The sequence below is a fragment of the Gracilinanus agilis genome, chromosome 1 (assembly GCF_016433145.1).
Source record: "Gracilinanus agilis isolate LMUSP501 chromosome 1, AgileGrace, whole genome shotgun sequence".
Lineage (NCBI taxonomy): Eukaryota > Metazoa > Chordata > Mammalia > Didelphimorphia > Didelphidae > Gracilinanus > Gracilinanus agilis.
The window spans coordinates 253,001,613-253,029,487 of NC_058130.1; the positions used below are offsets into that span (position 1 = coordinate 253,001,613).

Genomic DNA, 27,875 nt, shown 5'->3' on the forward strand with positions numbered 1-27,875 from the left:
TTAAGCAATTCAAAAGCCATTTAATTTTGAAATTCAATTTAGACTAGATAAATTCATCAAGAAAAGTGCCATATACATTGACATCTTTGTTTCCTAAATTAGTGGATAATCACAAAGTAAATGTTATTCCTAGGTACCTTTCATGTAGTTTTGAGTCAGCTGTATGTGTGTATGGGGGTTTGTTCTCTTTAATTACAACAGAAACATTTAGGTGAAAGTAACATACTTCTGTTTAACAGAAGTGAAAAATATTAATTATTTTATTAATGCTTCCTCAATTGTGAATTTCTGCTTGTTTAAAATCTTCATAGTTTGAATTCACTTGGCATCGGCTCATCCTTTAGGCCAGCCAATAAGTTATTAGCTGCTATCACTGACATAGTGTTTCGGGTTCCATGGGTAGCACTTCCCACATGTGGTAGAATCACTGTATGGGAAAGAGAAAATGATCAGAAAACGGTTGAAGGAAGAGCATCACATCTTAATATTTACATAGAATTCAACTGAAAAGATTTTCTGGCTAGCAGAATGAAGACTATGATAACTATATGTTGCCTGTTGATAATTTTTTTTTTGCCTCACATCATTTCATCAACTATCATGGTAACAGAAATTTAGTTTGAAGACATGGACTAAATAATTTTTGCACTATTACACTGTCTAGGTTACATGCTCAGCACAAGTTGATGGTTCTTACCACAAAGATGCCAAAAAATTCAATGTGATTAGAATGGTTATTGAAAATCAAACTCTTAGAATACACTATTTTTCATTTTAAGGATTGATTCTAAGGTATTGGTAATGATGCTTTTAGCAAAAAGCATGTATGTGAAAATGGTACTTAGTAATAAATAGTTACTATTTAAGGCAGTGACCCTAAATGATAAATAATGTTAGGTTTGCACAGAACTTTAAATTTTCAAGTTGCTTTTCTATATACTTATTGAAACCTCAAAATGAAATATTCATTTCCATACTTAACCCTATAATCACTTCTTTACAATGTGGGCACTGGTCCATTGGACATCTGTCAAGGAGGGGGCAAGATCTTTTGTGTTTTATGGGGAGGAGGATGATATTCTCACCAGTAGTTTAACTGGGAGCTTCAGGAGCTTAAATACAACATGACTTAGTAATCACAGTAAAAAAAAAACCCAAAAAGGTAAAACATGACCTCTATGCTTTATTTTAAATTGTCTTTAATGTCTTACCTTCAGAGGTAATGGTAGGTAAGGTGCATTGTCAAATATGAGCATTTAGCAGTTATTTTGTATGTTAAAGTGAACATTATCAGGATTGGTTAAGCTGGAACCAGGGCCACTGTCAACCCTTGACAAGGTCCATAGATAATTTCCATGATTATTCATGGATGAATGGACCAGAATACCATTTTCATAACCACTGAAAAATTTATCTCAACCTGATAATGTCTATTATTGATCATTCTCAGAAAGTTACTTTAAAGTATTAAAACTTCAAAGCCCAAGGCACCATATTTTGTTTGTTTCTTTTTTTTTTTTTTTTAAACCCTTGTACTTCGGTGTATCGTTTCATAGGTGGAAGATTGGTAAGGGTGGGCAATGGGGGTCAAGTGACTTGCCCAGGGTCACACAGCTGGGAAGTGGCTGAGGCCGGGTTTGAACCTAGGACCTCCTGTCTCTAGGCCTGGCTCTCACTCCACTGAGCTACCCAGCTGCCCCCCCATATTTTGTAAATGAAGCACCAGCAGCTAAATTACCCTTCTAAAAATAGAAGCTGAAAAAAATCTCCTCCCAACAATAGATATGTAGTTATTCAAAAGGCTTTAAAGTTTTAAAGAAAAGGCTTTTAAGTCATCTCTCCTCTTGGAGGTCCTATTCTAGGCAGTTTTCATATAATGCATAAAACTAGTTTTTTCTGGCTTTATGGCTTTAGCTCCACTAATTTAAAGAAAACTACTAGCTGAGATAGATGTTTCTCTAGAGCAGGGGTCGACAACCTTTTTGACCATGAGAGCCATAAACGCCACATTTTTTAAAATGTAATTTCGTGAGAGCCATACAGTGCTCACAGTGCGCGCTCCTGTAACAGTGCCTGAAAAAAAATGGACTTTATGGCTCCTGCAGAAAGAGCCATATCTGGCCCTCAAAAGAGCCAGATATGGCTCAAGAGCCATACGTTGCCGACCCCTGACCTAGACTCTTTAGAGAATCCAGCATGTTACTTGTTTCTGCCAGATATAAAGGTTTATTCCTGCCCCTCACCAGTGTAAGTAACCCACTCAGTGATTCCACAGTAGCTTTTAGGTTTCCAGAAAATAAAATTATGCCTACTTTTAGGTATTGTTCTGAGGAATAAGTTTTGGTTTAAAGAAATAGCTGCTGTCAGAGCTAAGAATAGAGCCTAGAAATCTGAACTTCTCTAGTTCTTTTAAAGGTTAAAAAATAACTTTACTTTTAAAAAATTAGTGATACCTTTTCTTTTCTCTTTGAGAAATTACCAATTACATCTCAATATCCCTTTAAGCAAAACTGGCCAACAAAATGACTTTATTTGATATGATATACATCATTCTGTCCCTATAGTCCATTTCCCACCTCCACTTTAAGGAGTAAAAGTCTTACCACAATTCTTCAGTGAAAGGAGAGGATGGTTTGTGGGCAGTGGTTCAGGGGTTGTGACATCTAGCCCAGCAGCTCCAATCTGGTTATTAAGCAAAGCCTGGTAAAGGTCCTCCTGGTTCACCACATCTCCCCTGGGAACCGAAAGAATCAGAAGAGTACTTTAGGTAAAAGAACTCAACAGTCTCTCTTGGGTTTTATTAAAAAACAAACCTCCCTTATGTCAGGAGTCCATGCTAAGTGTAACACTGACTTGTCTAGTCTTATGAAAAAATTTTTACATCAATAATAGAGAGTTATTTACAAAGGACCTTTTGTTCTCAGTTAAAATTTTAATAAATGGGTCAAGTCCATTGGTTCCCTTAAACTACATCAAAGCCATTTAAAGTGAAGATATCCTTAAAAAACTAGCTAAACCCACTTCCATATTATTACTATTTGCAATAGTGATCGTTTAAAGTCAACATCCCCAATCACTTCCTCATCAAACCATATGATCAATCCTATGTTTTTCTTCTGCATTTCTGTTCCCACAGTTCTTTCTCTAGATGAGGATAGCATTCTTTCTCATAAGTCCCTCAGAATTTGTCCTAGATCACTGCATTGCTGCTAGTACAGAAGTCCATTACATTTGATTTTACCACAGTGTATCAGTCTCTGTGTACAATGTTCTCCTGGTTCTGTTCCTTTCACTCTGCATCAATTCCTGGAGGTCATCCCAGTTCACATGGAATTCCTCCAGTTCATTATTCCTTTCAGCACAATAGTATTCCATCACCAACAGATACCACAATTTGTTTAGCCATTCCCCAATTGATGGACACCCCCTCATTTTCCAATTTTTTTGCCACTACAAGAAGCACAGCTATGAATATTTTTGTACAAGTCTTTTTCCTTATTATCTCTCTGGGGTACAAACCCAGCAGTGGTATGGCTGGATCAAAGGGCAGGCAGTCTTTTAAAGCTTTTTGCGCACAGTTCCAAATTGCCCTCCAGAATGGTTGGACCAATTCACAACTCCACCAGCAGTGTATTTAGTGTCCTAATTTTGCCACATCCCCCCCAATATTTATCATTTTCCTTTGCTGCAATATTGGCTAGTCTGATAGGTATGAAGTGGTACCTCAGAGTTGTTTTGATTTGCATTTCTCTAATTATAAGAGATTTAGAACACTTTTTCATGTGCTTATTGATAGTTTTGATTTCTTTATCTGAAAACTGCCTATTCATGTTATAAAGATTTTTTCCCAATTTGTTGCTTCCCTTCTAATTTTGGTTGCATTAGTTTTGTTTGTACAAACCCTTTTTAATTTAATGTAATCAAAATTATTCATTTTACATTTTGTAATAGTCTCTATCTTTTGCTTGGTCTTAAATTCTTTGAATAGTGTATGTTCTTGAAGAAAGTTAGTGGCAGAGTGGGCATTAGACCCCAACTGTCTATATTTACCTTGAGTACCTCTCATGTTTATTCTAAAATTTTTTTAATGTTTCTCTGCCATAGAACATAAGCTCCTTAAGGGCACATACAGTTTTAATTTTTTTGGTCTTTATATCTTTACTGCCTTGTGGGCCTGGCAATGAGTAAGGTAGGTACTTGTTGATGGACTGGGGGATATCTTGCTGAAGGAGGGCATTTAAGGTTACATTTTATTTTATTTTAAATCCTTACTTTCAGTCTTAGAGTTAATACTGTGTATTGGTTCCAAGGCAGAAGAGCAGTAAGGGCTAGGCAATGAGAGATTAAATGACTTGCCCAGGGTCATGCAGCTAGAAATGTCTGAGGCCACATTAGAACCCAGGACCCCGTGCTTCTAGGCTTGGCTCTCTGTCCACTGAGTCACCACACTGCCCCTTAAGAATATTCTAAATTAGCTGGGTGACTGTGGGCAAGTCACTTAAACCCCATGGCCTAGCCTTACCATTCTTTTGTCTAAGACAGAAGGTAAGGATTTTGAAAAAAAGAATATTCTAAATTACTGTATCAAACAATTATGACAGTTAGGTGGTGTAGTAGATAGAGTGCTGGCCAGACCTGGAGTTAGGAAGTCTCATCTTCCCAAGTTCAAATCTGGCCTCAAATACTTCCTAGCTATAGGACCTTGAGGAAGTCACTTAAACCCATTTGCCTCAGTTTTCTCATCAGTCAGATGAGCTGAAAAAGGAAATGGCAAACTACTCCAGTATCTTTGCCAAGAAAACCCCAGAGGGGGTCATAAAGATTTTGAAACGACTGAAGAATGACAACACAAATGTTTCAGAGTCAGGAACTCTGCTGTTAGAGATTGGGAGCATCTCTTCTTTACTTAATTTGGGAGAGTTCTTATTCTCTCCAGGATTTTTGGAAGCATGAGAGGAGGAACAGATTAGTTGTTCAATAATTGCCCATTTAATGAAAAGTAACTCAAACTCTTTTCTAGCACTTGGCTGCACTCCCCCTGGTGGAGAGAGCATGTTAGTCTTTCCTAAGCAATGCCAGATACCTTCCTGTCTCTTCCAGAAACGAGAATAATCACGACTGCTGGCTTAATATGCTAACATCTGAAGAAGCATGTATATTACCTCTATTGATGCTTGGAGCAACCCTGTGAATTAAGGGCCTGTTTTCCTACCTCTTTTACAGATAATAAAAGGTGACTTGCTGAGATCACACAGCTAGTGTTTCAGGGGGGATTCAAATCCAGATCTTCTTACTAAGATTCCACTATGCTCTGTGCTACAAAATAATTGGCAATGCTTTCTGTAGAGCTATGTCCCCATCCCTTCTGTAGCAACCAGTTTAAAGTGCTTAAAACCTATAATTAAGCTTCCCCCTCCCAGGGAATATGGTATATTACAGTTTATATTTATTTATATATGATATATAATTCTATTCTATATATTCTACATAATACATAAACATATTCTATATAATGTTCTATATATTTTCTATGGAATATATATTCTCTATCATATATAAATATTTATTCTATATAAGATATAGAATATTTTCTATATGTTCTATATAATATTTTCTATAGAATATATTCTATATTATGTACAAATATATTTATATTCTATATATCATCTAGTATCTATATTTTATATTCTATATAATATTTTCTATATAATATATATCACACATATATCTCAATATTATATATATATATTTAAAAACCTTTACCTTCTGTCTTAGAATTAATAATAAGTATCAGTTCCAAGACAGAAAAGCAGTAAAGACTAGGCGGTTTGGGTTAAGTGACTTGTCCAGAGTCACACAGCTAGGAAATATCTGAGATCATATTTGAACCCAGGGCCTCCTGTCGCTAGTTCTGGCCCTTTATCCACCTGAGCCACCTAGCTACCCTGAAGTTGAGATTTAATTTTTTTTTTTTTCAGAATCAAATAGAGATCATGGTCTTCATTTTATTTCTGATTTTCTGATTTTCTCTTTGGCCTGGTTCAAGGAAAGAAATACACATTCAAACAGCTATCTGTATACAGCACTGAAAATGTGAAATCAAAATTAAAAAAGAATAAAAGTATCTATCTTTTTTTTATTTTTAGTTTATTTTTATTTTATTTTTAAACCCTTAACTTCTGTTTATTGATTTATAGGTGGAAGAGTGGTAAGGGTAGGCAATGGGGGTCAAGTGACTTGCCCAGGGTCACACAGCTGGGAAGTGTCTGAGGCTGGATTTGAACCTAGGACCTCCCGTCTCTAGGAGTATCTATCTTTTTAAAAATAAACCTTACACCAGAGTATGAGCCTTACCTGCTTATGTTTTTTTTAGAAAAATTAAGTTACATGGTTACATGATTCATGTTTTTACTTTCCCCTTCACCCCCCTTAACTCTCCCCATATCCAACACTCATTTCCACTGGTTTGAACACATGTCATCAATCTTTACCTGCTTATGTTGATGAACACAGCAGTGTTTTTCATTTTCTGGAAGAAGTCCTTGTTGCAGAGTCCCTTGGTTTCAGAGGTTAAAGCACAAGTCACCACAACAAAGTCTGATTCAGCTGCCAGCTGATGAATTGGCACTTAAGGGAAGAATGGGAGAAGGGATGGATCAATAAGTATAGAAACAGGAAAGAGTCGAATCACTCCCCAAAGAATGGGAACTATGGTTTTGATACACTTTGCTCTCCTATCAGTAGGCTTCTTTGAAAGGGTCTCATTTTCCCTTTTTAGAAGTAAAATGATGACACCTGCCTTGGCCAGTTAAAATTAACCTAGTTTCAAGGATCTGAGAGATCCACTAAAACAGGGGTCGGCAACCTTTTTGGCTGTGAGAGCCATCAACGCCACATTTTTTAAAATGTAATTTCGTGAGAGCCATACAGTGCTCACAGTGCACACTCCTGTAACCGCCTGAAAAAAAATGACTTTATGGCTCCTGCAGAAAGAGCCATATCTGGCCCTCAAAAGAGCCAGATATGGCTCGAGAGCCATATGTTGCTGGCCCCTGCACTAAAAGAATCAGACTAAAAACAGGGCAACAGGCAAGTCAGAATTTTGACATTTGGTGACAATGGACAACCTATCCTGTTGCAGCCCAGATAAGACATTTTTTCCCATAATTTTTTTTTTTTGCAAGCGCCCCATGTTTTATTGTCCAACACAGGCTTTTGAGCCTTCACCATTAACACACTTGACTTACCACAAAAGAAATACATGTCATGGTGAGTTAATTTTTTCATATTTATTGCTCATTTACAATTTGTAATATTAAAATATGGAATCTTAATTGTAATATTAAAATGTAGAAGGCAGGGTGGAAGCTTTGTGAGAGAGCTGACCTTAGAGTCAAGAAACCTTGAGTTTCAGAATCACTTCTGACTGATTCACTTGGACGATCCTGTCACCTTTTAAAGGCCCCAGGAGGCTGAAACTTTAAATTGGAGAATGGCTGCTCACCTGTATAGGCAGGAGGACTTTCCTCCTTAGGAATACTCTATGCCAGCAGTAGGGTAGCTAGGTGGCACAGTGGATAGAGCATCAGGCCTGGATTGATCTTCCCTGAGTTCAAATCTAGTTTCAGACACTTCTTAGCTCTGAGACTCTGGGCAAGTCACTTAACTGTTTGCCTCAGTTTCCTCACCTGTAAAATGAGCTGGAGAAGAATATGGCAAACCATTCCAGTATTTTTGCCAAGAAAAACCCAAATGGGGTCCCAAAGAGTCAGCCACAACTGAAAGAATTGAACAACCATCATCCCCAAGCTTGGAACATCTTCCTTCCTCATTTCAGCCTCTTAGCTTCCTTTCAGTGCCAACTAAGATCTCAACTTCTACAGGAAACCATTCCCAATACCTCTTGAGTGTGGCTCCCCTCCCAGACTTTGTTAATTATTTCCTGTTTATCCTATATAAAAGCCTGGAAGCTCCTTGAGGACAGGGACACTGCCTTTTACCTCTTTTATATCCCCAGTGCACAGAGGGCACTTACTTAATAAATGTAAACTGAATAATAAAGATAATGCAAGAGAAAACTTCCCATTCTTCCTTGTATGTCACTAACTAGTTTTCTTCTAAGCAGGTTCCCTGGGCAAGTGCTATTCTTGGTGGATGAGAGAGTAGGTCATCTGAAAAGCAATTTCCTGATGACACAGTCTAATGAGATAGTGATAGTTAAGACTACTTTCCAGTGCTAATGCTTTGAAATGTGATTCATGTCACTAAATTAAGAAACCAGGCTTGGGGGTAAATTTGAAAAAATCTGCCAGCCCTACTCTGGCTGATAAGGATATACATGTACACACATTCAGAGTCCCACAGCTAATAAATGTCTGAGGTTGGATTTGAACTCATCAAGATGACTCTTCCTGATTCTAAGGCCACTACTCTTTCCACTAAGCCACCTTGCTACCCCAAAGGGCCTCTGAATTTGTCTCACAAAAAGAAGATCCTGATTCACTGTACTTATAACACACTTAAGAGTGTACGGGCTGACTCAGGGGAGCCAAGAGTACAAACAGTAATTTTTTCTGGGTCATGAATAAACTGTCACTTTTATTCTTTGAGGCATCTACATGGTATAGGGCCTGGCCTTGGAACCAAGATTTGGGCTTGAATCTGGCCTCAGACACTTCCAACCTGGGTGACTTTCACCTGGATGCTTCAATTTTCTCATTTGTAAAATGGGGATAGTAGTAACGTCTACCTCAAAGATAAAGTGAGAAAATCTAGGTGTACTCTGCAAAAAAGACTTTAAAGTGCTATAAAAATATAAGCTATTATATTGTAGGAGCTCACGACCTCTTGTTTAGGGGAAAATTTCCCCAAATTCAGAAGAGATACAAAGGACTGGGATACTGAGAAGCATGAGATCCTCCCTAAGTGGGCCATCTCCCTCCTTCATCATTTTCAATCCATCTCAAACCTCGGATATCACACGGCTGAGCCCACCAATCCATGCCCCAGACGCCTGGGAAGTGATGGACACGGGCTGATGTTAAGGAATAGAACTCTGCAGGTACAACAGGAGAAGGCCAGAGACTCGGACACAAACTGAGAAAGGGAGAGTGAGGCTGCAGCCTTTGAGACGGTATACACTGGCCCTCTGGTTCATGCTCCACCTTCTCAGGAAATGTCTCTTTGTAAAACCCAACAGATGTTCATTGCGTCCTGGTGCTATCAGGAGACCCTGATTGATTCATTGGCACTGGGATGCTGGTCACTGGTGACTAGGAGGCCTAAGCTAATGGCATCCAAAATCACCGCTGCCACCCTTGGAGCACCGGGGGCACCCTAGAACCGGGGAGGGAGAGAAGGGGTGGGAATAGAGTCAGCAATGTTCTCAGAAGCCAACTGAATAGTATGCCTATAGGTAGGGGGAATAAGTCCCAAATCTACAGACAACATTAGAATGACAGATATTTATTATCAGAAGAGCACTCAGAAGTCTGATGAGTGTGAAAATGTGGATGACTCTCTGAGAAATTGTACTTTATCATCCATTTATATCTTTGTATCATCTATAACTTATTGTTATAAAATATTACTTTTTTGAGTGTATACAACTTAAAAAACCGATGTATACTAGGCAACTGAAATTTATTTTACCAAAATATAGATAGAAGATATTTGTGGCTGTTTGTCCTTCATTTTCAGGGGGCCAGTAACATCACAGGGCACTCTCTTGACTTGTGAGTGGATTGCATTTCAGGGAGGTAGAGCTGCACAGAGTCGCCAGTTTTGCTCTCTCTTCCAGAGTCACCAAAGTCCAGCAGCAGGACAAAAGCCAGGACTGGCTTTGACTCTGGCACCGTGGCTATATGACCATACTCTGTGCACTCCCAGTGCCTCTTTCGGTCGCTCATTCCTGCAGGGGGACCCTTGGGGTTGGGGAAGGCCCCGGGTCACCAATGGGGATGGGGTAGGCTGCTGTCCACCCAGCCTAGCGGCTCTGCAGCGGTCTGGCCGCAGCATGCACTCCGGCTCCTTGGAGTCTCAGGGGACAGCAGGCTGACCAGGAGACATCGGAGATGGATGAGCAGCCTCGGAAGGCACCCAGAGGGACATTCCATATACATTTAAGGTTTAGGGAATCATATCAGCAAAGGCACGCAGACCAAAAGGGATGGAGACTTTATGAAACAACGTGAACCTTGAGATGCTTATGCGTGGAAAGGGCCAAGACAGCCAAAGTATGCAATAAGACCCGCTTCTTAAACATGGGACAGAGTAGAAAAAACACTGAAGAATTTGGAACCAAAAGATTTGGCTTAAAATTCTGGCTCTGCTGGGTGACCTGAGACAAATCATTCAAGCTCTCTGGCCTCAGTCTCTATCTCTGTAAAACTAGATAGCAAGGGGTTGGGCTAAAACTCTAAGGTCCCTTCGGCTCTGAAGTCTACTTAATGATACTATTATTTAACACAATAATAATTCCATTTAATTGAAGAGCTTGGGAATGAGCAGGCATAGAATGATCTAAAATTGAAACATTTCTAGGAAAATTCAGCCCAAGATAACTGTTTGAATGAAATTATCCAAAGATCTTAGATATTAGCATCAGCTTGGATGCAGGAAGCCCCAAGTTCAAATCTGACCTGAAACACTTATTTACTCTGTGGCCCTGGACAAGTCACCTAACTTGTTTGTCTCAGTTTTCTCATCTGTAAAATGAGGATAAGAAGAGCACCTACTTCCTATGGTTGTTATAAAGATGTGAGATATGAGGTAATACTTGTAAAGTGCTTAGTATTATATCTGGCACATAGTAAGTGCTATATAAATCTTGGCTAGAATAATATTATAATAGAATAATAATATTATAACATAATATAATAATATTCAGTAAATATTTATAAATAACAAAATATAATTAATTGTGCTATAAAGCATAATTAATTATAATATAAGCAATATATAATCTTAATATATTGTTACACTATATTATTGCTATTATTACTGGAACCCTGGATTTCTAGCTTCCTTCAAGGCGCATTTCAGGTGCTACCTTCTACCTGAGGTCTTTCTCAATCTTATCAGTTATTGAATTAACACTCTTTCCCACTTGAAATTAATTGGTATAATTCTGTACACATTTTAAATTTACTTTATTAAAAAAAAACACCTTACCTTCCATCTTAGAATCAATACTGTGTATTGGTTCCAAGGCAGAAGAGTGAAGGATTTGGCAATGGAGGTGAAGTGACTTGCCCAAGGTCCCACAGCTAGGAAGTATCTGAGGTCACATCTGAACCCAGGACCTCCCATCTTTAGTTTTGGCTCTCAGTTCCCTGAGCCACCCAGCTCCTCTCTCTTTGTACTTAGTTTCCCGGGGACAAGCTGTATCCCCTCAATAGAATGTAAGCTCCTCAAGGGCAGGGTCTGTTTATTTTTTTTTATCTTTGTATCCCCAGTGCCTAGCACAGAGTTTTCTACCTGGCAGGCTGTCAAACTGAATTCATCAGTATTTCTACCTGGGACAGTGATGGCAAACCTTTTAGAGATGGAGTGCCTGGTCCCATCCCCAACCCCATCCACCAGACTGAGTGCCATGCTGCCTGCCTCACCCCTCAGAGACCACATGCTCTGCCTCTCCCTTACCACACCTAGGGGAGAGAGAAAGCACTCCCATTGGGCTGCTGGGTGGAGGGGTCATGTGAGAAATGTTCTCAGCACACACAGAGATGGGGAAGGGAGTGGCCCAAGCACTCTGCTCCCCTCCATCTCTGCCACCTATGAGCCACCCACTTTATCCCGCGCCCTCTCATTGGCTAATGGGTAGAGGGATGGTAGATGGGTAGATATGAAAAAAAATGTCATCAGGCTTGGTGGAGAGGGGGAGGGGAGCAGCTCTGCCTGAGTCCCTCTGCCTTTATAGTAATGACCTTGGGTCAGAGTCAGGGAGGCAGGGGGCGGAGACTGTGTGCCCTCAGAGAACCTTCTACATGCCCTCTTTGGCATATGTACCATAGGTTTGCCATCACTAACCTAGGAAGAAGGGAGTTCTTCCCAGAATATTTCTTGGAGTTATGATATGCCTGGCAGCAATTTTCTCCATTTGTCTCAGGGGCTGAGACACAGGCAGAAATATTCCTAATAACTGAGGCAAGGGGAGAGTGCTTGAGAAGACAACAAAATTCAAAGCCATCTAACCTAAAATCTCTTTTGAAGGACAAAAATCAGTAAGTTAAGGAGGAAAAAAAAGATAAGCCATCCAATAAGTAGAATTGAAAAAAATATTTAGTCATAGAGAAGAAGGGTACCTTGAGCTTTCAGAGTTGGGGGCAGGGAAGCAGAGTTCTACTTTTCTTCTCAAATTTTACTTCAAAAATAGTTCTAGAGTAAGGAGTGACATACAATGGGCAAACCTGCTTTCCTTTATTACTTCCATCAGGATCATCTAGGCCAGTAATGGTGAACCTGTCAGACGTGAGGGGGATGGGAGATGGCACCATAGGAGCTTAACAAATGTTTCTTGACTGACTGGCTTTGTTGCTAATGGATTCTGTAACCTTGGCCAAGATCACCTCACCTGTGTGGGTTTTTACATTTGTGTTTGTAAATATTATAAACTTTTAAAATAAATATTTTTAAACCATGACTAAATTTAATTTAAACCATTAGTTCATTGAATCTTGGAGGGAGAAGACTGGCTAGTACAGACCCTACATTTTGCAGATGAAATGGAAATGGTTAATCCAATTTTTGCAAATGTAAAATGAAGGCATTAGACTAGATGATTCTGTCACTTCTAGCCTGAAAATTTCAGGGTTGTGAGATAGCATGACTAAAGGGGTCAAGGACAAAGAAACCAGGACTAAAGGTTAATTATGCTTCTGATGCCATTAAGGTCAAACATAGGTCATAGTCAAATGATTTATAAATATAACAATCCTGCAAAGTAGGTGGTTACAGATATTGTTATATTTATAAACATTGTATTAATAATAAATGGATAAACAATTACTGTTAGGTTTATAAATATAACAACCCTACAAAGATGATGATACAAATAGTATAAATATAATTTCTTAATAATAAATGAACAAATATTTATAGTTACATTTATAAATAAAACAACTCTGCAAAGTGCATGATATAGTGTTATATTTATCGATGTAAATATTTATTAATGATAAATTAATAACAAATTAATAATACATATTTAGTGTTGTATTTACAAATACAACAACCCTGTGCTAAAAATAATGCTATATTTATAAACAAAAATATTCATAAATATTTATTAATATTAAAATATTTATTGTTATATTTGCAAATATAACAACCCTGGAAAGTAGTTGGTACAAATATTATCCCCATTTTATAGGTCAAGAAAGAAAAGTTCAGCCAAGACTCAAACCTAAGTCTTTCTGATTATCAAGTGGTGATTTTTTTCCAAGTCTTCTCTTTGAAAAAAGGGCACAGCAACCATTTTTCTTGAGAATTAGCTAGAACGCTGAGAGTTTCAGTAATTTGTCCAGGGACGCTCAGTCTGGGTGTGTCAGGATGAGGATATGTGTCTGGATCCTCCTGGCTCCAAGGCCAGCTTTCTATACACTTGAGCCATATTCCTCCCTATTACATCATGCTTTAATAAAAACATTCCTGGAGCAAATGGTAAACAAAGCTGACCTGAGTAATTCCCATTTGCAGGATTTGCTAGAAACAACCCGAGTATATGCCTGGTTGCCTTCTGATAAAATTCCAAACTTACCAAACTCTGCTTGGAATTCAGCAGCCTCCTTGGGCTTGGGTTGACGTCCAGTATATAAAAATCTCTGGACTCCAAATGGTTTTAGACGACGGGCGATAGCTTGGCCTGAAAATAAGAAAATACCATCCGTGTCATTCTGCCCCAGCAGTTATTTCCCCTAAATTTGGAGTCAGTGTGTTTGCTCCCTTTCACCTTTGGAGGACAGGGTACAGCAGGCAGGTTCCTCTTTGATTAGAGAAAGAACATGGGTTCAGGAACAGTGAGGCTGTTCAATGATCAGCTGTGAACAACTTAACCGATAACAACAATCCAGTGATCCGAGACAACTGCATATCCCCCTCATAGAAGGATCTAATGGGGTCTGAGTGCAGACTGAAGTCATTTTTCACTTTATTTCCTTCATGAGTTTTTTCTTGTACGTGTGATGTCTTCTTTCGTGACATGATGAATATGGAAATACGTATGGCATGATAGTACATGTACAACCTATATCAACTGCTTGCTTTTTAGAGGGAAGGAATTTGGATCACAAAATGTCATTAGAAAACAAATGTTAGAAATTCTTTCTACATGTAATTGGGGAAAAAATACAATAAAATGTTACTGGGAAAAAAAAGAAAGGCTGTGGGTGGACGGTTTGGGGAAAAGTGTATGTGTATATGGTCATTTTTTTCCCCCACCAAAGCAATCTCTAAATTCCTAGGGATGATAGAGATCAGTTGTACTCAGGAGCACGACCACTTGGAAAGGAGTATGTCCAAAGAGGTGCAATGAGAGAATTTCAGTGAAAAGCACATGTTGATCGAAATCTGGGCTTAAGGAAACATGTCTGGATTGTGTACAACTATCTGATCACTGGAATGATACCTTGCACTTGTAGAGCACCATCTGTTTTTACAGAGTATTTTCCCCACTGCAGGCCTGGGAGTGATGGAGAAGCAGATCATAGATTTAGAGCTGAAAAAGGGAGCTCAGAAATCATCTCATTCAGCTCCTCATTTTAGAGAAGAGCCAATTAAGATCCCGGGGGAGGGCAGGGAGACTGATTTTCCTGAAGTCAGAGAAGTAGTAAGCCACAGATCTGGGATTCAAATGAAGGTCATCACAGTGCCATGCTATTTATTTTCTTCATTTTACAAACGAAAAAAGCCAATCACATACAGTTTGTAAATATGGGAGCCATAGTTTGGACCCAAGATTTATGAATTCAAGTCTTCTGATTTTTTTTCAATATATCAAAAGGAAGGGGTGAATTTAAGCTCTAGGCATGTACAGAATTCTTAGCTTTTTCCCCACTGGGTTAAATATTTCTCTTTTGGCTGCTTTTTGTCTTCTTTTTTTTTTTTAAGCCTTTAGGTTTTTGTACGTTTTCTTTGTTTTTAAAATCAGAAATAAGATAATATAAAGGACTATTTTAGAAGCTTGGGCTAAATGGGCTGCCACTGTTCTAAGTTCTAAATTTTCACCATAAGATAAAGGTTTACATTACTGATTTCTATCTATTTACTTGTTCTTTGGACATCTAATGGAACATTTACTGAGTTCTTCCATTTTCTGAAAGAATGTTTTCTATATAATATAATAAGGATCTCCCTAAAGTATGCAAGATGACATTTTTTGCAAAGAGCTTTCCTTGCAACTCTGTAAAGTAGGTGGTGCAAATATCACCCCTATAAGGATGATACTAGAAAATAAGTATTATTTTATTAGTTTAGAGATAAGAAGTAGAGAAGCTGGCTTGAGAAAGAAACACGATATGCAAAAAGGTGCAACTTCATTATGAAGGTGTGCCAAGGACTGTGCAGTTAAAAATATAGTATATGGAGAAAATGGAGTAAGAACTCTGGGCAATGAAATAATAACTAATGAAAATGAAAAAGATATTTTAAAAACATGGGAAATCAGTACAGGAGAAATCAATGGAGAATTAGAGAATGAGGAACAGGAACAAACATTGAGTTTGTTGAGTTCATCTTGGTAAAATTGTAATTGTACACAATAAATTAATAAGATCTTATCTCACAGGAACACTTTATATGTTCCTAAGAAATAACATCGAGAAAACATAATCTTTTAAAAGAAAATCTTTAAGGTTTTCTTAAACTATCTTGAGGGGGGAAGTTTATTTTCCTCCTGCAACATGTAAATAGTTTGTATATAACATATACACAGGTGTAGGATTTGTATATATCTGTATATTTCCATAGATGTGTATATAGTTAAATTATTACAAAGTTTTAATTGTATTAGTATAGTAAGTTGATTTTGAGTTTTAATGTAGTTAATTTTAGTTTTCTGTATTAGCAATAGGATAAGGTTTTAGCACATTAAAGAGTTCCATTTGAATTGTTCAAATAGGATTTGTAAAATGCAGTTTGCATGAGTTTTGCATAGTTATTATTTAGTTTTTTTGTAAAACATAACTTAAATTGGTTTTGTAATGTATTTTGTTTCAAATGTTTTTCAAAAGTTTGCATTTTGCATTTTGAATTTCTGTAATTATATATTTTGCACTTGCATTTGTGCAACTATGTTTTCAATGATTATTTGTTTTCTTTGAAATTTTCTTTTCTTTAATTTATATCCCTTTAATACAGGTTAGCAAAGATAAGTGTAGCAATAAGAATAGGATAAGATAAGCATACAATTAAGGCTATTTTTTAAAGAAAGTATAATAATAAGATTAGATATAGCTTTAGAATTACATAGAATAGCAAGCATATGGGAGAGATCTTTTATTTCTCCCATATGCTATAAGGATGATATTAGAAAATAAGTATTATTTTATTAGTTTAGAGATAAGGAGAGAAGCTGGTTTGAGAAAGAATTGGAGTTTCAAATAGAGTTAAGAGAGAGTGTTAATTTCAACTGATGGCAGTTGTAACTGTTATTTCTATGACAGTTACACTCTGTGGGTGTGGTATTCCGGGAGTAGGCTTCTGGCAGTTGATAGAGCTACACACAGCTTCTTTCTCTCTCAGGACTGGAGAAGGTAACATCTTTGCCTCTCTCTCCGTCTGAGTGAAAGACCTGAAGGAGCATAGTGTTTACTTTTCCAGTTTGGGAAACACTATTCATTTATCTGTTACTTTTTATAGATTGGTTAAATTCTGAAAAGACCAAAGAAAACCTGGTCTTTGGTTTGGACTCTGAGTCTGTTAAGGCTCAAAGTCCTAACTTGATTCTTGTGAAGACTCAACTAGCTAGCCTTGGTTATCTTTATAACTTAAAGGCAAAGTTAAGAGTTAGAGTGATTAGGTTTATTTAGAATAGTATAAATTTGGTTAGTTAGATCAAGGAGGATTAGTGTAGCCTGTGAATCACAGGAGAAGCGGTTCCTTGCAGGACTTAGGAGTTTATTTGGGTGGAGTTAGAATCCCTTAGAATTAGAAATCCTTTTTCCCTTATATATATTTAAATAAATAGTTTATTTTCATTAACAAGAGTCTGTTTAGTGTATCTTGCACCTTGCATTGCTCCCCTAATTATTATTTTTACAACCCCCATTTTATGGATCTAGAAACAAAGGTTCAGACTGTGGTAGCCCATGTACCAATGTCTTTTTGACTCTATAGTAAGTGGGCTTTTTAAAACTTCAGATCTGTGATTTCATTAGTACAAGGAACTCTTTGGTGAGAAGGAAAAAAACAAATTTAAAAACATTTAAACTTTTTTTTCCCTAAGGATTACTCAGCAATGTTTCAGACAGAAGATTATTATGTATGTCCTTAATTCTAATCAATGGTATAAAAAGCAGAAATGAGACATTACCTATCCTTCCCAGACCAATAATTCCAACTGTGCTGTTTGTAAGCCCATAGCCACACAACCAGAGTGGCTTCCATGAAGTCCAACCACCACTGGAATAAAAAGAAAAGAAAAAAAAACTAAAATTCTTTGGCAAGAATTTAATATTATACCTCAAGTATGTTGTTCAGTCATTTTTTAGTCATATCCAACTCTTTGTAGCAGACAGGGCAGCTACATAACTCAGGTCAAGATAATGTTTTGTAGGAGACAAAAGTGGGACATAGGTATGACTCTATGGCCGAAAAGACTAATCAAATCAATTAAAAAAAACCCCAACTCTAGGCACATCTTACTTAATTGAACACCCACAGGGGTCAAAGCAACAGTTCAACTGTTAGGTTTATGAAGCTTTGGTTCTAGGAGAGTCAGAAACCCTACAAGTTAGCTGGGGCACTGATACCCATAAATATAAATGTAACAATCACTCATTTTTGAACAAGGCTTTGCACACAGCAAGCATTAATAAATGTTTATCAAGATGAAATGGAATGACGTGAACTGGAATGACCTCCAGGAATTGATGCAGAGTGAAAGGAGCAGATCCAGGAAAACATTGTACACAGAGACTGATGGTACAATCGAACGAAATGGTCTTCTCTATTAGCAGCAATGCAATGATCCAGAGAAAGGCTGAGGGACTTATGAGAAAGAAAACTAGCCACATTCAGAGGAAAAACTGTGGGAGGAGAAACACAGAGGAAAAACAACTGCTTGAACACATGGACTGATGGAGATGTAGACACTAAACAATAACTCTAGTCCAACTATCAATAATATGGAATTAGGTCTTAATCAATGATACATGTAAAACCCAGTGGAATTGTGCATCAGCTAAGGGAGGTTAGGGGGGTTTGGGGAAGAGAGAAAGAACATGAAACATGTAACTATGGGAAAATATTCAAAATAAAAATGTAAAAAAAAAAAAAGATGAAATGGAATGCAGAGGCAGTTCTCACTCCTGGCAAATTGTGCTGATGCTCTTCTAAGTGGCAGTGTGGGGAGGAATAAGGAAGGTATGGCCACAAACGAAGGGGAAAGAAATACAGGAGCTTTTGTTTGAATAGTACTTTATGGTTTACAATGCTTTCCAACCTGTGATGTGGGTACTGTGTATTATATCCCTAGTTTTGGGATCAGGAAACTGAGGTTTGGAATAGTGTATTGACTTGCCTGAGGTTTCAAAGGTGGTAAGTATTAAACCTAGGACTCAAAACCAAGTCCTCTGACTCAAGATCAGTACTTCTTCTGCTTTACAAAATTTGTTCTCAAAAAACAAAACACTTTGAGACAGTATGGATGCCTCTGGTAACAAGATAGAAGAGATTCATTTTGAAAAACTGGATATGTAGAAAATGTAGGCCTTAATTATGCTAAATCACCAGGTATTGTTTGTATTTTCAAGTTCCAAAACACATTTTTTTTTTACTTAATGCACTCAGCAGCATGGTGAGTTAGAAGTTTCTATATGATGAAGGGCAAATGAGGGTCCTGCTCCTTTTAACCTTTGGAGGAAAATCCATGCAAGTCTCAATTTATCTGCTTTGAAAAAGATAAATAAAAAAAAGAAAAAGTTTAAAATTTGTCTACACAGTAGTTCCCTCATACATGTTAACAATCAGCTAAAACAAAATCTCCTCAGGAAGTTTTACTCTCTTTGACCTGACACTGTCAAGGGAATGGAGTACTATGATTAATGAACATATGCCAAGTTAATAAAAAGTTACCATACATTCATTAGCTAAATAAAAAAAGACTATAATAAAATATGCACCATAGTTAAAAAGAGAGATAGACACAGGAAGAGAACAAGAAAAAAAGAAAGAGAAAAAGAGAAGAGATAGGAAGAGAACAGAAGAGAGAGAAGAGAAAGATTAAAAAAGAGGAAAGGGAGAGAGATGGGCAGAGAATAACACACAGAAAGGGAGAGACAGACAGAGAAAGAGAGGTAAAGAGGAGAGAGAGAGGGAGAGGGAAGAGAGAGACAGAGAGAGAGACAGAAGGTGAGACAGAGGAGAGAAAAAGAGAGACAGAAAGGAGGGAGAGAGACAAAGAAGAGAGATGGAGACAGAAAGAAGGAGAGAGTCAGAGAGATAGAGAAAGACAGAGAGAGAGGGAGAGCAAGGGAAGAGAGAGAGAGAGGGAGACGGAGAGAGAGATAGAGAGCCACTCTCAATCTTTCTGACTTACACATACTTACTTTTTCACCTCCCCTATGGCCTCAGGCAGCCGCCGACAGGTGGTGAGGAGTAAGGCAACTGCAAGCTCTGCTGTGGCATCGGTCAGAACGTCTGGCGTGTAGCCCACACGGATCCCTCTAGAAATGCAAGAAACAAAGTTTCCATAAGTGCCACAGAGAATATCCCTTTACTTCCCTTTTCCAGAGTTCTACTTAATCCTTCCACTTTCCGAGTCAATCCTTTTGTCTGACTTATTAAGAATTCTCTTCTTTCCCCTCCAGTAACTCCTAAGATCCCTAATGCGCTTTAGAAAAGAACAAAAGCTGCATTTACCGCTTTTTAATTTCAACCAGGTCAAGATGGTCAACTCCCACAGACAGTGTGCTGATTACTTTAAGGTTGGATCCTGATAAGTAGAAAGAAACCAAAAATTATTTTTCTTCCATGATAGAATTTGAGATGTTTTAAACATTAATCCTGACAATACCCATGGAAGAGAGAAATATATTATCTAACATGGCTTGCTTTCTTTTTAGGAAATGTGACCTTTGTTCTTGCTCTTTTGGGCCCAATTCAGTTTTTTCTGCCAACAGGCCTTCTATTGGCATTTGGCTACACAAAACCAACACTTATTAAAGGGCTACATTGTGTAAGGCACTGTGGGTACAAAGATCAGGCATAGGATTGTAGAATTTGGGCTGGAAAGGACATTAGAGGTCATTTCAACCCAGGATATCTTAACCTGAGGTGGGTCTCTGTCTTTCTCTGTCTCTTTCTCTCTCTCTTTCATATGTACATATTTTAGAGGGTCTGTGAACTTGGATGGGAAAAAATTTTATCTTGATTTCAATGTAATTCTATAGACTACAATTTAGAGGCAGCTAGATGGCTCAGTGGATTGAGAGTCAGGTCTAGAGATGGGAGGTCCTGGGTTCAAATTTGACCTCAGACATGTTCTAGTATGTGACCCTAGACAAGTCACTTAACCCTCATTGTCTAGCCCTCACTACTCTCCTACCTTAGAACCAATACACAGTATTGAGTCTAGGATGGAAGGTCAGGGTTTTTTTTTAAAGTACCCTAAAAAAAGGCTATAGATGTCAATTAAACTGAGGTCAAATTAAACAGTTTTATATCTTGCAACAAAAGCCATCTCTGTGCTCTTGATCATGCATTCCCTACACTTGGAAGGGACTCTTCCTCTTCCCCTTCCTCCCCCTCTTCTCTATTGCTGGTTACCCCCTGCTTCCTCTCCCCCAACCCTTCCTTCTTGCAGGTTTAACTCGGGTGCCATTTCCTTGATGTCCTATCCCACTGTATGGTTTGGAAGCATGCTGCCTGACCTTCTACCGTCCAGCTCTCAGGCCCTATCTTATAGTAAAGGGTTATTTATGAACAGGTCTTGAGGGCAGGAACAGAGGGCTGGAATGGTTTCATTTTTATCTTTATTTCTAGTGCTTTGCACAGCCAAGTCTGGCAGAAAAATAGGCATTTAGTAAGTTGGATCAAACAAATTTAAAAACAAAAAATGGATTAGGAGCAGGTACCAATTCCAAAACACAAGGGAGGTTCAACCAGGAACTGTCCAGGGTCCTTAGAGTACATAGTTCAAAATTTCAGTCTGGGATCCCAAATACACACCTGCAGCATCCAGGACTTTTTTGTCTACTTTATCACTCAAAAGGCAAAGCAGACCATGTGCTCCGGCAATGCCTTTCAACAAATCCTCTCTTGGTATAGGTTCATCTGTGTTCCAATGCTGTACTTTACAACTGAAAGATTAAAGAAGAGTTACCCAGCTAGCTGTATAAACTTCAAGATGAGGACAACTATAGTTGTCCTTAATAACAACGGCTCACATTTATATGGTGCTTGGACATTTGTGAAGTGTCTGAGATGCAGTGTTATTACCATCCCTGATTCTCATGACTCTGCGATGGAGGTGTTATATTATTCCCATTTTACAGATGAGAAAACTGACCCTCAGAGAGGCTAAGTGACTTGGGTTTAGAAAGGCCTTCCATGTAGTCTGGGTTGGCGAGGTGGCACAGTGGATAAAGTGCCAAGCTAGAGTGAAGGAGACTTCTTTTTGAGCTGAAATCTGACATGAGACATATGCCAGCTGGGTGATCTGAGGCAAATCACTTAACCCAGTTTGCCTCAGTTTCCTCATTTTGTTAATAGGGTAGAGGAGGAAATGGCAAACCACTCCAGTGTCTTTGCCCAAACCTCTCCCCCCAAACCCAAATGGGAGTCACAAAGATTCAGATGAGGCTGAGATGACTGAACAAGAAAAGTGGGTTTAACTGAATCCATTTTAATTAAAACTCTGCATTTATGTGCATTTTTTTATAATTTCTTAATGAGACATTTATCCTGTCAGCCTTACTTAAGACTTAAAAAGGGGCCTTTCTATCTTTCTCACTTGCCAAAGGAATGATACTAAGGCTTAAATGACTACATTCAACCCCTACGGCTAACTAGCACTAGAATCAGACCCAGAGCTCAGGTATCCAGATGCTCTGGTTAACATTTGTTGGGTACTCTTCCCAGTTAATCAAGCATTTATTAAGCCTGTCTTGGGTGCCTGGCTTTGTGTGGAATTCTTGGAATACAAAGACAAAGGTGTAAGAGCATCTATCCTTTGGAAGCCACATCTATACCAAGTCACCTCCCCACGGGAACTTGGAATCCCACTTTTGGAACCACATAAGGCTCTTTCAGGCTAGCTTTGGCCTTCTCCTATAGGAATCCAGGTCTTCACCAGCACATTTCCATACTATCTTCTCCCCCATTCCCTGACCCAACTCTTTATATACTGTTCCCTGTTGAGGTTCAATCGTTTCATTCCTGTCCAACTCTTCATGACTCCACTTGAGGTTTTCTTGGCCAAGATACTGGAGTGGTTAGCCATTTCCTTCTTCAGCTCATATGACAGATGAGGAAACTGAGGCAAACAGAGTTAAGTGACTTGCCCATGACTTGCCCCGGGTCACACAGCTAGGAAGTATCTGAAGTTACATCTGAACCCAAGACCTCCTATATCCAGACCTGGCTCTTTATCTACTGAGTTGCCTAGCTGCCCCACCATTGTTCTTGAATCTCTTGCAGTAGGATGTTTTGGGTATTAAGAATTGTAGCAAGGGCAGTTCATCAGCATTTTGTGCTTTGGAGTTATTCAAATTTACCTTCATTATAAGGATTTTCACTGTATTAAACATGGAACCTCAAATAACTTTTATTTTGTCCTTTACTTAAATGAAGCAATTTTTATTGTTGTTATCTTGTACTTCCAAAGTGTTTCCTATTTACAAAAATCACCCAAACTTTTTATTAGTGATTTTTTTGTTAAGCAATCCTGAAGCCTTAGACTATTGGTTTGCAAATATCATGTGACATCCTACCCATCCAAAGCAAATCTTAACCTTTCTATATAATTAACAGACTGGGCTTAAAGTTTTCTGAAACTCGGGAAAGTTTTGCCTTTTTTGGTGTCAAAAGTCGAACCTTTGAAACCAGAATTTTAATGACTCCAAATCTAGCACTTTAACCACCAATTTGGGTGGGGAAGGGCCTGTGTGGGGGGAAGGGAGTAAGTATTTTTGTTGTTCCTCGTGTCTGACTCTTCATGACCTCACAGACCATAGCTGTCCATGGGGTTTTCTTGGCAAGGATACTGGAGAGGTTTCTCATTTTCTTCTTGAGAAATACAGAGGTTAAGTGACTTGCCTGGGTCACCCAGCTAGGAAATTTCTGAAGTTGGATTTAAATTCAGGTCTTCCTGACTCCAGGCTCAGTGTTCTATCCACTGAGGCACAAACTGCCTTGATACATTTATTAGAGACTCACTATATGCCATATCCTGTGCTACATAAGCACTTTACAAACATTACCGCTTTTGAAGTATATAAAATTATATTAAAACATGTGGTTGCCACAAATATTTAAATTTTATTTAGTTCAAGCCAACATTTTATTCCTTTTCATCATCACCCATCTCTTTGTCTTCATCACTTTCACTGGTAACATCCTTTTTTTTTTTTTTTTTTTTTAAACCCTTGTACTTTGGTGTATTGTCTCCTAAGTGGAAGGTTGGTAAGGGTGGGCAATGGGGGTCAAGTGACTTGCCCAGGGTCACACAGCTGGGAAGTGGCTGAGGCCGGGTTTGAACCTAGGACCTCCTGTCTCTAGGCCTGACTCTCACTCCACTGAGCTACCCAGCTACCCCCGTAACATCCTTTTTTTAAAGAGGTAAAGGGAAATAAGAGAAGCACTCAGGTTTTGCTCTTTTCTTTTTAATTAAACTCTTATCTTCTGTCTTAGAACTGCTACTAAGTATCTTTTCCAAGGTGAAGAACAGTAAGGGTTAGGTGATTAGGGTTAAGTGACTTGCCCTGGGTCATAAAGCTAAGAAGAGCCTGAGGCTGGATCTGAACACAGGACCTTCCATCTCTAGAACTGGCTCTCTATCCACTGAGCCACCCAGCTGCCCCTAAAGGTTTTGTTCTAGTTGGACTGGGGGATTTGGGTATAGCCTATATTGGGGGCTAACATTTCACCATGTTTCAGGAGTGAAAAACAAAAAAACAGAATGTCTATATACATAGATTACATAGTAACTTATGTTTAAGCCCATGAAAGTTTACAAAGAAAGAGCTTTCTTCATAACATTATGAGACTGGGCCTGGAGTAAGCCATATTCATTTTCCTGCGTTCAAATCTGGCCTCAGCCACTTCCTACTGTGTGACCCTGGGCAAGTCATCCTGTTTGCCTCAGTTTCCTCATCTGTAAAATGAGCTGGAGAAGGAAATGGCCAACCGTTCCAGTATCTTTGCTGAGAAAACCCCAAAAGGGGGTCATAAAGAATGGGACACAACTGAAAAAATGGCTGAAAGATGATTATCTCCACCTAAGAATTATTATTACAACATCACAAGGTATGATGAACAGATTTGTACAAACTAGGGCTTAACTTTTCTGAAGGAAGATCACAAAAAATCGGGCTGAGTTTACTGATTACTTATTGCCTTATTTCCATTTCTGTCTTCCTTTGACCTCCACAAGTCAAGCATTAACAGATTTTATCTTGAATCATCCATTGCAGAGTAGGACATGGGGAGGGAGGGTAATCCCAAAAGAATAAAATTGATTTTATTTTTTGACCTTTGGTGAAGGTGATATTAGGTCATAGAATATTACCCAACAATGTTAATATGGCACCTTGGCTGTAAGAAAACCCACCAAAAAAAAAAAAAGATCATTGAGGGCATGCAACACCCAAAAAGGTCACTTTGCTATCCTGGGCCCCCACTCCACAGAGATGTTTAATTAGTGCCCCTGGGAATATCTCCCTCCCTCCCATGCATACTTTCTGCCCACTCTGGACTATCACACACGTGTGGTTAGCCTGTGAATCCAGCAATGGGAAGGGGAGGGGGAGATAATGATCATGGCTCCAAGGAAGGTGCTATATTGACACCAATAGCATTTATATAGCATTTTAAGGTTGCAAAGGCCCTTTCTGTAGCTCATTTGATCCTCACAACAACCCTGAGAGCTAGGCACTATTATATAGCTTGTACCAAAACACTCTGACTGGGGGACCCTACCAAGGAGTGGGTCTCAATGAGTTTTTGTAAAAAACCTCAATAAAATTATGATTGAAGAGCAACATATGCACATTTCTACTTCCCCAGTCCTTTTCAAGAGGAAGAAAAATGTATAACTAAATTTAATTTCAAACGATTTTCAAGAAGAAAAATGTACAAGTTTTTAAAAAACATTTTCAGAAACAAAAATGTACAACTAGATTTTATTTTTAAAAGATTTTCAGGAAGAAAAATGTACAACTAAACTTTGTTTTTAAAGATTTTTAGAATGCACCCATAGAACAAGAAATAATTAAAGCCAGACTTGGTAAACATGCTAAAAGGGTACTTGGTAGAAATCCTGAGAATCTCAAAGCTACCCTGTCTTGCAATTCTATTTCAGTCTGAACAGATCTTTTAGAAACACAAGATAGCAAAATAACCTAATTGACCCTAAGGTGTGTAGGTCTTATAAAGACCTTTAGAAATCATAGGATCTTCGGATCCATGGATCTAGAAATGGGAGAGCTCCCAGTGGCCGTGGAGTTTAACCCCTCCATTTTAAAGATGGGGAAACTGAGGTACAAGGTCACACAGACAAACCCAAGAACTTACCAGCCCTGTGACAGTCAGCAAGTTATCTGACCTCTTAAATGCTCCCCTTTTCCTCATTAGTAAGAGGGAAGGAGTTGGCCTGAATGAGCTCCAAGGTCTTTTCGGGCCCTGGCATTCCATTGCCTTTTGAACTTTGGACCGCAATGTCTGTACGCACTATTTCCTAATCTGTCCCTTACTACGGTGGCCTGCTAAGGAGCCACTGCAGCCAGCGGCTGGCTGGCTTGTGATCTCCGTTTCAGACTTGAATGAAACCTTGCTGAAAACATCACAAGCTGCAAGGTGTAACCGACATAACTGGTATTGGCAACTCAAAAGTATGTCCAGGCAAAGCCGCAAATGGGCACCGACGGTAAAAAAAAGAGGCAAAGGTTGCAAATGCAGGCAGCAGGAGCGCTCTCTCTCGCTCTCTCTCTCTCTCTCTCTCTCTCTCTCTCTCTCTCTCTCTCTCTCTCTCTCTCCTTCTTTCCCTCTCTCTCTCTCTCCTTCTTTCCCTCTCCCTCTCCTTCCCTCCCCCCACCACGGCATGCTTTTTCTGGACTCTCTTCCTCTTCTACTCCCCCAAGCGCCGGACAATTCTTAGGACGCCAACCTAAGACCTGGAGAAGTTTGGGCCATTGCACCTTCCCTCCTTTCCCTCTTGGGGAGCCCAATTGTTTTAAAACAGAGAAACTAGGGGGCAGCTGGGTAGCTCAGTGGATTGAGAGTCAGGCCTAGAGACGGGAAGTCCTAGGTTCAAATGTGACCTCAGACACTTCCCGGCTGTGTGACCCTGGGCAGGTCACTTGACTCCCACTGCCTACCCTTACCGCTCTTCTGCCTAGGAGCCAATACACAGAAGTTAAGGGTTTAAAAAAACAAAAACAAAAAACAGAGAAACCAACTCTAAGGCTGACACTTGGGTCCCGGGACTTGGATCCAGGGTGCGGCAACTTAACTAGATGAGGGAGGAGAGGCGCAAACCCAGGTTGGGGTTGGGGGAGAGGCCCGAGGCGGCGGCGGGGGCCGTGCAGGCTGAGGACACGAGTGGACAGACAAGCCCTCTGGGTGTATGAATTAAGCATGTGCGTGGAGTGTGGGCACAGGACTGAGGCAGGGGGCGGGAGTCCCGGCTTTACAAACTAAGCACAGGTGCTGGAGTGGGCAAGAAGATAAGCAAGAGAGGGAAGGGGGTATCTGCAGGCGTACAAGTTAAGCTCGCCCTTGAGGCCTGGGTTTCTCCGGGCTCAAGCGGGGTTCCCCGGGTGCTCGGCCGGCGCGCGCTAACAGCGGGCGGGCATGCTCCCGGGCGTATGCGGACTCCGGAAGTCGGGGAGAGCCGGTCGAGAAACGACTGGAGCCGAGGCTCGCGAGTGGGATGGGAGTCGGGGGTGCCCCTCTTACATTTTGGCCTGGTCCAGCAGGGCCTGCCCCTCAGGGGGGATCCTCCGGGTAATAAACACCTTCATCAGTCGCGCAGTCAGTCTCATTGCCCTGCTCCCTAGAGGAAGACTTAAGAAGTGCAGGTTCGGGGCGGGGTGGATAGCGGGGCGGGGCGGGACCGAAGCCCTTTCCGAGACTTGCTCACGCCCCCGGCCCCGGCCTTTATTCTCAGGCCGGGCTGGTCTCCACGCCTCCCGCTCCTCCCCGGATCTAGAGCCCACCCCTTTCCGGGAGAGCTGCGCCGTGCCGAGGGCTAGAGCACTAGGCCTGCATTGTCGTGCCCCGCTGGGCCTAGGTCCTCCCAGTCCAACGTGTGAGGCTCCGTCTTCTCTCCCCAGCCTCTTGGAATCCCGAGCTCCTTTAAAGGCTTAACCTCTCTGCTGCAGGCCTTCCCCTGATCTCTCCCAGCCCCCGGTGCCCTTCCCCCACGCCTGAAATGTCTCAGTATTTATTTTGTTTTCTGTCCCTCAAGCTGCTTGATTTTTTTTTTAACATTTATTAAT

General features: G+C 39.7%; 1 protein-coding gene across 1 annotated transcript; it reads right to left on the reverse strand.

Annotated features, from left to right (window-relative positions):
* On the reverse strand, positions 1 to 27,490 carry GRHPR (glyoxylate and hydroxypyruvate reductase). Its single transcript, XM_044660967.1, has 9 exons — positions 27,334 to 27,490; positions 21,388 to 21,518; positions 20,080 to 20,152; positions 19,767 to 19,883; positions 17,531 to 17,619; positions 13,760 to 13,864; positions 6,492 to 6,627; positions 2,604 to 2,734; positions 1 to 427 (listed from the first exon to the last, which is right to left on the reverse strand). The coding sequence occupies exons 1-9, from the start codon at positions 27,417 to 27,419 to the stop codon at positions 306 to 308; spliced, it is 990 nt and encodes a 329-aa protein (XP_044516902.1). The 5' UTR covers positions 27,420 to 27,490; the 3' UTR covers positions 1 to 305.
* Between the last annotated feature and the right edge of the window lie 385 nt (positions 27,491 to 27,875).